At 50.3% G+C, this 10,197-nt stretch overlaps 1 protein-coding gene across 1 annotated transcript; it reads left to right on the top strand.

Moving 5' to 3' along the window:
• The first annotated feature begins 1,644 nt into the window (after positions 1-1,644).
• On the top strand, positions 1,645-3,411 carry LOC144153231 (organic cation transporter-like protein). The gene is made up of 2 exons (XM_077684882.1): positions 1,645-2,502; positions 3,304-3,411. The coding sequence occupies exons 1-2, from the start codon at positions 1,645-1,647 to the stop codon at positions 3,409-3,411; spliced, it is 966 nt and encodes a 321-aa protein (XP_077541008.1).
• Positions 3,412-10,197: the final 6,786 nt, after the last annotated feature.

Below are 10,197 nucleotides of genomic sequence, written 5' to 3'. Positions count from 1 at the left end.
TTTCCTCTGCTGCAACGGTACTCCTTTATACGAAAAAGATACTTGGAAAACAGGTTTAATCAATTCGCCCTGCCACTGTTCCTCTAATCGTATCACCTGGGCCCGAGGTGCTGCTTTTAGCCGCGCAAATCTTCGCTCCGCCGTACACTTATTCATTTCGGAATCTGGCCGTGTCCCGGGCTAGCTCCCCGATGGCCGGGCTTCCCTCAAAAACATCCCCAGCGTTTATGATCACTGCTATCAGTGCCTTCCCGCCCAGTGCCCCTCCACTGACCTTTTTGTTTTACCCGTCGCAGTGGCTCAGTGGCTAAGGCGTTGCACCGCTGAGCACGAGTTCGCGGGTTTGATTCCCGGCTGCGGCGGCCGCTTTTCTCGTGAACGCCGAAAACAAACACACCTGTGTGTACGAGATTTTGGCGCAGGGTAAAGATCCCCAGGTGGTCAAAATTAATCCTGAGCCCTTCGCTACGGCACGCCTCATAGCCCGCGTTGCGTCGGCGCGTTAAACCCTACAATCAACCAATGCTCTTTTAAGTGCGAATGCACTTCTTAAGCGAGCCTGAAGCGTCCGCCGCCGTCCGCATAGCAACAGCTGCGGGTGCGCGCGCTCCTCGTCTTCCTTGGCAACGGGGGGAGATGGGCGCGCGCTGCCTGGCCGCTGACATGGCACATACCCACGTGGGGGATTGGCCAGGAATCGGGCGTGAGAAGGGCTAATGCACCCGCTTAAAGGAGTACTGACACGAAATTTCAAAGCTGAGATCCGCTCTAGCAATCAAGTACAACGACAACACAAATAGGTGTCTGTGAATAAATGCATCTTTCTTTCTTTGTAGTTGTGTGTGTGTGTGCGTGATCTCTCTTTCGCGAACATTACCGAACCGCGCAAATTCAACTCGTGCATTCGCACTTTCACATTCTTCCCCTCGGGGAAATGCGGGGCATTTTTTTGTTCAATTTCTTTACATACTGTTAATGTTTTTTTTTTCTTCTTTAACTTTACGAAGTTCTGAATTTATATTGGTTTCAACACTTTCTGGTGCGACATGTCATGTTCGGGCAGTTTATTTTTTTTTTATATTTCCCCCCTAACCCACGCCTATTTTAATTTCATTCGTTTAATGTATTTCAATAAGTATATATATTTTCTCTCGGGGAGCGCCCCTTTCCCGCTAAACCCCACTGAGTGGGTATGAACCACATCTTCTCACACCCCCTGCACCATCTTCCCGGGGGGAGAAATAAATCGAGGAAGAAGAAGAAGAAGCAGCATCTTCTTCCTCTTCTTATTTTTCTTTATTTAATTATTTATTTACTTATTTCCTTTTTTTTGTTTCAATATTACCCAAATTCCATACTCAATTCCTCCAACACAAGAAAAAGAAAAGCTTCCAAATTTTTATAATTTTCTTTGAATCATTCTAATTTTCTAATTTTCTTTGAATCACATTCGAATTAACCACTGATGTTTGGCCGATCCCCTGATTGGGTATGCGCCAATATACAAAGGAACAACAACAACAACAACAACAGCAGCTCCGAACAGCGGCGGCCTCCTGCTTCCATTGGTTTCGCCCGACCAGGTTTTACGGGCACCGCACCACCCCACCGGCAGTTAGGTCCACCTTGTTATCTACCTAAGTGATGTTTTACGACAACTACCCGACTCCAGGAGTCCCTCCACAGCCAAGCTTGGCCAGCGATCACCGCAATGAAGACCACAACGCAAGAGCTTACGCGAGTGCTTTCGGCGAGGGCCGCTTCCAACCGAGACTGCTGTTCAGCACCGTGGTCGCTGGCGCAATTTCCTTTGTCCAATTAAGCATCTTTCGCCTGCCAACACGTGAGATGGACCAACGGTGCATGCGTCCTCCCGCATACTCTGAATTGAGTGTTGAGTCCTGGAAGCAGCTTGCCATTCCGCGTGACGACGACGGCAACTACAGCCGCTGCACGGTACGTAACCCACCGGAAGGCGGCCCTTCGGCCCAGGTCGTCCATTGTAGCGAATGGGAGTTCGACCTAAGCGAGTATGGCAACAGCGTAGTCAGTGAGTGGAGCCTTGTGTGCCACCGCAGTTACCTCAAGGACATAGCGGCCTCGGTGAACTTCGTCACGGCGGTCGTTGCACTTCTAGTGATCGGTGCGGCTGCCGACCGCATCGGCCGCAAGACCGTTACCGTCGTGCAGCTCGTTGCCCTGCTCCTCAGCCTCGCCTGTAGCGGCCTCGCGCGCGACTTTAGTACTTTCGCCGCTACGCAGGCCGTGGTGGCCGCCACTTCGAGGTCGAACTTTGTGCTATATGTCATCCTTTACGAAGTAACGGCACCGTCTCGAAGGATTCTGTATAGCTCCGCAGCGGCAGCCTTCTCAGCCATCTTCATGCCCGTCTTCGTCTTCACGCTCGACAACTTCAAGACCAGCTGGTACTGGTCACTCCTCATTTTTGCTGCTCAGAGCTCGGTGCTGCTCGCCACGTTCTATTTTCTGGAGGAGTCGCCGGTGTGGTTACTGGAGACGCGTTACATCGAACAAAGTGAACGCGTTGTTGTCAAGGCAGCAAATGTATACGCCAGCTCTCTCTCTCTAAGAGCCGCTACTGTTCCGGAGGCAGCTACTGAGCATGGAGCAAAATCAGCTTGCCACAACGAGGGAACATGCAGGGAACTTGAATTTCGCACCAGGTCTGAGGAAGCGTTCAGTGCTCCTCGCTTTTATTTGGGTCGTCATCAGCGCCGCTCGTGGCCATTATACCGAAGAGTGTGGCACTCCCGTCAGCAGCTACGTGCGTGTGGGAAAAGCATCGGATTGATACCACTGTTCCTGGTTGTCTTGCTGTTTCTCCAAAAGGGCCGATTCCTGAAGGAGGCTGTGGTACCATGTACTCCGGTCTGCGCCACGGCTTGCGCGTCTCTATTCCTTCATTTCATTGGCGAACTCACACTCCTGGGGAGTGTCTTGATGGTGATCGTTCGCCTCTTCATCAACGCAGCAGCGGTAATTGCATTTTATCTATCGACCAGCCTCTATCCAGCTCGGGCATGGTGCTTCGGACTAAGAACGTGCTATGCTTTTGCCGACATCGGCAACATTGGCGATTTTTACTTGTTCTCCAGTGTACTAGCGAACCATGAGGACTACAGATTTGGCATCATGCCATCGCTGCTGGCGCTTCCCTCGATTGCCATCGAAAACCTGCCTTTGGTCCCACCCAGCAAATTTGAGACTTGAATGCATTTTACTGGATCAACCCACGTGAAGCACAGCGTAGGTCAGCTTGACGATTTTTAACACAAAACACAGCCGCACGCTGCGGAGAGGCGTGGCATTCCAATTCTGACGAAAGATGGGAACCCTCGTTCGGTCAAGCCACTTGCGCCAAAGCAGCCCTCGCTGCGCACCAAGAACTAGCCAACCAGCTCTGCTGAATTTAAAGTGTTTTGAAAGTGTCTGCTGAATTTAAACGTCATGGAAAACATTAAACATGTCGCACCAGGTCGGCATATTTTGCAAGTGTATTATGATGCTTTCACCATATTGAACGAGGGATAACGTCTACATTGCCCGTTTCCGTATTACCGATGAAGTTAAATAAGGGGACGTCCCAAGCAGAACACAAATGTCACTATTGCGAATAAAGCAGGGGCTGTCTGCTAGTTTTGTAATCCTGTAAAAATATTTCGCATTCATTGAGTGCGGTATTCGTACCAGCTTTTTTGTTTAAAATACTTTCAGGAATTAGTTTCACTTTCAGTGTTCGCAAACAAAGTATTTCGCTTTATTTGCAAGTAGCTTAGATGTTTTGGGTGTAACGTAATAGTCGCTGTGCAGATTGCATTTCGTGCGAGGCTAAGATCTGGTGTACATTTACGCACAGTTGATCCTGAGAGCGCCTTTGTTTGCAGTGTAGGAAGTGGGCTGCCGATAGATCTAACTGCGAAGGTTGGCGATGGATATCCGCGAAGATAGTTTTTGTAGCTTCCGGAGCCGGTGTTTTCCGTTTGCCGATGAAAACAGTAGGACACTTTAGCACACCGTTTGCGGTTTGAGCAATCCGGCCGCCGCGGCGCAACTAGCGACACATTATGAATAAGTCTCAAAACAAATCACGCATAATTTTGTTGCTCATATCTGTTTGCTTTCATTTAAAGTTGCTTGAATATTTCTTTTTTCGGGTGAAGCGTTCACAATAACTGTAGTTGTTTTGAAAATACTCTAGCCATCACCTGTAGAGCTTTAAAAAGAAAACATGTCGTTTGCGCCATCTACCATGTAGAGTTAGAGTCAAGGTAAAATAGAATTCACCCCCGCGCAAAATATTTAGGCAAGAAATGAGTAACATATGTTGTAGTAATTACTCAGGAACCTACACTACCTTGCCCAGCACAATTCTGGAGGCTCAAAGGGTACTGCTAGCTCAGAAACTTATGTGAACTATTTGATGCGGACGTTTTGGGAGGGGGTTGAAACGGGAAGGTTGTTTTGGGAACGGGTTGAAACAGAAGGCGGTCAAACGGGAACGGCGTTTCGGGAATAGGTTTTTTTGGGATTCACCCAGTCAAGATACTCTAAAGTGGCTGGAGGTGGAGGGTGGTTTTCACTCACGGAGCAGTGTTGATGGCGCGGCGAACGCGCGCTACTACCCAGCGTTCCCTGCGCGCCGGCAGCGCGACGGCGGGAACCATTCCGTCGGCTTTGTCGTCTGATTTAGCGACGGTTGTATTGGGCCTGTTTTGGCGCAGCTACGCGTCCATTGCGGGCTTCCTTCGCACGACTTGATTAACTTGTTCGACAGCCGTTCCTGCGTAACCTGGACCCGACGGAATTAAGTGGTCGTACGGCAAAGATACGGGATTGGTGTGCAGGGCGGGAAAACAAAATGTAGAGACCACGTACAGATCTGGTCGCTAGAGGAACGCTACCAATTCGGTTGTGTTTTAAGAGTTATTGCAAAAGGAGAAAGGAGCAACTGGTTCTCATAAATAGCGATTATAACAGTTCCCTCAGCTTTCTCGCAATTCTCAAACTTGCTAAACTACCTAGTTTAAATCGGTATAAATGGGAATCACTAAGCTCACATGCCGAATTGTTTCGGTGCCTGCGCTTGTGTCGCGTGGTGGTGTAGCACCGAGCTAGCACACCAGGATGGCTAGGTTCCGCTGTATCACCCTTCGAAAGACGCTCCTCTCCGTTTTCTTTCTGCGGACCCACGGCTGGGCTACAGCGATGGCGTCCGCCGCTCTAGCCCGGCTGTGGCCGATGCTGCTGTGCTCGGGATGCCGCCCCCACGAATTCTAGGTAACGGCTGGCCGAATCTCCGGTTTCGCTCTTCATAGAGCCACGTGTGTGAATTCAAGTGACGTCGCATGGGCAATGGTTGTGGGTGTAGTTTAAAGGAGTACTGACACGAAATTTCAAAGCTGAGATAACTATGTAAAACGCTTCCTTTTTATCAGGAGATATCTCCCAGCAAGTTTCAACAGCAACCGTTCAGCGAAACATATTTAAAATCCATTTTAATCTTCGCCCGCATGAGAAAGCCCAGAGCGGGCCGACGTGACATCATCTGCTACGTGTCCCAAACTGCCGACGTCGGGGCTCCCGTGACGAAGCCGACGCGCTGGCTGTGGTTGGCGCGCGCTGCTCGGGCGTGTGTACACGTCATGGTTTTGGGACTGACGTCATGCTGCCCGGGCGTGTGGGGACGGAGAAAACCTCGGCCGGTCTGGGCGCGCGCGTGCGCTCGCTCGCGCGCGCTTCCAGAGAGGCAGCGATACGGCAAGAATGGTGACGTCATGTTATACATGCTGTCATGGCGGCCGCTCGGCGTTTTTCAGTCGAAACCGAAACTGGCACGAATAAACGACGCCGTAAATGAATGTTTACGCTGCGCTCGACCGTCTAATCTGTCTTTCTATGATTAGTGGGCTGGTAGGCACGCATAGCAGCGAAAAAAACGTAACATAAAAATTTCGTGTCAGTACTCCTTTAAAGCTTAGCTATGTTGTGGGTGTCGTTTAAAGGTTTGCTTTCCAACCACCTTCACAGCGTGGATTGGAGCCAACTATTTTTGTTTTTTTTTTTAGGTTATACTAGGCTAATTTAGCTGAGAGTTCTGTAATTGCTCGCACTTTATTTCAACATGCCAATAAGATTGCGGTTAATGTCGTTATTGTTACATACCCGTTTTCAGTAATACATGTTTCTTGCTCCTAAATGAAGGTAGTGAAAGAAACTTCGTTTTCGCTTTGTTTAATTAAAACATCGTAGGGTAACGTGAACATTTAGAACTCCCCTTCTCCAGCCACACATGTTGACAACAAAAAAATGTTCCCGGTCACATCTATGGATCATATGATCTGTGCAAGGTTACCCGTTTTCAATGCTACCAATTTTCCAGTTTCCCAAATAGTGTCCCAATTGCTGCTGTCATTTTATCCCGAGCGGTGAAGTGTGACTGCACCAGGGAACCAACGGCTGGTAGCCGAATTTGCAGGTTTTTTTTTCTTCCCTGTTAAGCAAATTCAGAGTAAATCCCTCTGTAATCTGGACTCTGTGACCACCGATAATCTACAAAACTACTTCAGTGAGAACTGGATCGCGTGCATCTTGGTCTCTCAATAGAATCACGCATACAAAACACTCATACCCTATTGCGAAAAGCCACTCAACCAAGAATTTCCGGACCTATTTCCCTAAAATACCACGTAGGAAACCTCTTCGAAGATATCATTCACAATCGCCTATCAGCCCCAACTGAAGAGAACTATCCACGTAGGAAACCTCTTCGAAGATATCATTCACAATCGCCTATCAGCCCCAACTGAAGAGAACTATTTTCCAACAAAATGTATGGTTATCTGCCGCACCGCTCCACCTTACATATTTTACTTCTGCTAAAGGAAGACATACTGAGCATGTTAAAAAAGAATCAGCAATCTTGCATCCTTGCATTAGACATCAGAGGCGCCTTCGACAATGTAACACATCGTCATGTTACCATGACTGAGCTCTATCGATTGTAGACAACGTCTTTGCAATTACAACACCTCCTTCCTGACTAGCCATGTGGCCTAACTGGCCTTTGGCCCCTCCACTCAGATATTGTCCAAGCCACACAGCAGGGGACACGGCAAGGCTTCATTTTTAAAGCGAAGCTTTTTACCTCTACCCCCCAAGGGTTCTGTCGCGACCGTTGGTGTCAACAGAAACCTCCCGGGAACCGTTAAAAGTTACTGGCACCACCAGGAATCGAACCTGGGACGAATAGAGAAATGGAGTGAGAGCCTGTTGTCTTACCGGTTGTGCTTGTGGGGACGCAAAGCTCTCCACTCCGGGCGAGGAGGCGCTGGCGGCACCCTTCTCCTTAGTAGAGCGCCTCCCTCCTCTTGCTACGGGGAACTCAAAACGCACGCGAGAGACTCCCGGGAGACTGCTTTTGGGACGCGCAGCGATCGCATGGCACGTAAATGCCTTTCGGCCACTTCTGGCCGTTTTTGCCTTGGCCGTTGTGTCCCACCAGTGTGGGTCACGGCACCCACCACGTCGATTTGCGCATGCCTTGATTGCGCCAGTGCGTTTACCTAGGATGTCCGGTCAGTCTCCGGAGATTCCACGTTCCAACGGCGGGGTTACACGCGTCCGCGCTGTGACGGCTTGCGCCGTCTAACGCCAGCGGATGAGCGGCGATGCCGCCCGTTCGAGTCCGTGGCTTGAAATGCATAGGGGCCATAGAGAGAGCCCCCTTCCCCTATTTCAGCCAGCGTCGCGGCCGGCCCAAGTTGGCGGACGCTAATTGCCGTCTCGTAGACCGTAGACGGGCTGGGCACACGCCGACGGGTGGATACCCCAGGGGCTAGGAGCGAAGTGCAGTGTAGCGCTTGTATCGTGGTTGTCCGCGTAATAAACCCATGTACTACGAAATTGATCACTTCCACGTGAAGTGACTGACGACATATACGCGCGGCGAGAGTCGTGGTTCGCTCTCTAACTCGTTTTGGGCAGGCTCTCGGCAGTTCGGTGCTGCTCGAAAGCAGCGAGAGCAACGACGGCGCGTTATTCTATTATTATTCCTTACTGCTAACGATTAAGGATACGCCCACATTTCTGGCACCCAACGTGGGGCAGCGTTTGATAGTTCATTTGCTGCCCTACCGTAGCGAGCTTTGCTTGTGCAATCGGCTGGACGCAGCAGGCACGGTAGTTGCGTGCAGTATACGTTCTTGTGAGAGCCCCCTTGTCCTCGCTTGTGGATGCCGGTAGAGCTCGAGAGCGCGACGTCTTTCTTGCTTCGAGCAAGAGAACATTGGGCTTTTGCGCTGTGATAGATTTTAAGGTTTACTCGTGGGGACGCAAGCGACGCTAGGTTGCTAAGGGGATGCTTGAATTCGAGTAACTTCCTTCTACAACGCATAATGTTCAAGCTAGTGCTTGATCTGGTATCTGTACGGATTTATGAGGCGGTTTCCCTCTGTGGGAATTCCATATATCGTGTTCACCCTGAAGAGCTAGCCACGGTTTTGGCGGAACAATTCCTTTTTCCGAACAGTTTCTCGGCCGCTTTGGTAGGTGGAGCACCGTGACGTTCACTTGCTTTCCAACGGGCGCTGAGGATAGGGACCAGCTTGTATTGCTGGTGGTCCCGGGTATGAGTGTTTCGTTAGGTCCGATTCGGTGCTCGTGATGTAAACATCACCCCGTTTATGGGTATGAACGGTTAAAGGCGGAAGTCCCGAATAGTCAGGCATGCGCAGTGTTGTGTTATTGTCCTGGCTCACCTTGGCCATACAGTCTGGTAGGCTCGAAGATCTTTTAAATGAGCAGCCGCAGTGTCGCTGGCAGGTGCGAAGTGGTGCGTTTTAGTTTTTTTTTGTACTTGGGTTTCCAACTGTTGGGAGATACCGTGCAGGTGATGACCTTAATCATGGGCCGCCAGGATAATGTGGAAATTGTGCACCTGGATTATTCCTAGTACACATTGCAATTCCACGCCCGGCCTATCCGGGGTGTGGCCCGAGCACTTTCGGTACGTCCGACCGTTCTGGGCGGGCGCATCGTACCGTCTCTGCCGACATCAGCTTTGTGGAGTCGCCTTGTCTGATAACGACCATAGCAGATTGATGGCCCCGCGCGCGCAGACAAGCCTGTCAACAATCCTACCGAGGTGATTACTGGTGAACCAGTTGACCCTGTCTCCAGCCCGCTATGTGTGTGAAAGAACGCATGTTTCTTATTGTAAATTATTCGCTGTGTTTTGTTAATGCTTGTGCGTTGTTTACAGCTTAGTTTTCGAACAGCATTGTTAAGCAACTAGCAAAGTCATTATCATACCGCTGTGAATGCCCTAGCTTCTGCAAGCAGTAACCCTGACAGGAACGCCAAAAGACAAAAGACCACTGGAGGTGGTTAAGCGACCCGCCTGAGCTTCTAATGTGTTCTTTGCGCGCAGATGTTGCAATCGCTAAATCGGCACCGCGCTTGTTTCAAACCTTATCACCAGTGAAGCGTTAGGATGCTTACGGGAGGTGGTTATCCGACCAATTCCGAAATTGTGCTGCTCCGCCCGTCCCGAGCCGCTGTTGATTAGCAATCCGTGACTCGTGGGTTGCGTAGCTCTACCTTAGTTATGTTTCTGCCCGGTGGACCTCGGCCACGACTACTCGAGACGGGTGCCGGAAAGCGAGTGTGTATTTCACACTAGGTTGGGGGTGAAAGAGAATATAAGCGCGACGTGATCGCCAGACTTCATGAGATGAAGGCACCCGGCTGAGCGACGCCTAGGCCAGTATTTATACATCGGCCTAGCCAAGCAGCCGCTTTTGCCCGATATTTGAAACGGAAGTTGTCGCTTCTGAAGGAGGGTTCGTAAGCGGCCGGCTTCATGGGCCTGGGTGTTCGGTGTAAGCCGGCACACCGAGTGTTCGGGCGTTCAAAAGAGTTTGTGTTCCGTCAGTCGAAGTCCAAGCCACCCTCCTCGTCCGGAGCACGGCGACGGCCTGGGAAACATTTGAGAAATGTTTAGGACCGATCGGAATAACGGAATGGAATACTACAACTGCCTGTGTACGCTCTTGCATGGCGTCACCACAACGCGACCAAGCTCGACGTTTGAGTGGACGAGCGGCCAATTAAGCAGCATATAAACCAATGTCGATTCTAACACATGTACAGCCGGTAAAAGGCTTGTCTATAACACAG

Source organism: Haemaphysalis longicornis, unplaced genomic scaffold, assembly GCF_048455015.1.
Source record: "Haemaphysalis longicornis isolate Haplotype H1 unplaced genomic scaffold, Haemaphysalis longicornis Haplotype H1 scaffold_9, whole genome shotgun sequence".
Taxonomy (NCBI): Eukaryota; Metazoa; Arthropoda; class Arachnida; order Ixodida; family Ixodidae; genus Haemaphysalis; species Haemaphysalis longicornis.
The sequence above is the reverse complement of the archived record's forward strand: the minus strand, read 5'-3'. Positions and strand labels throughout refer to the sequence as shown.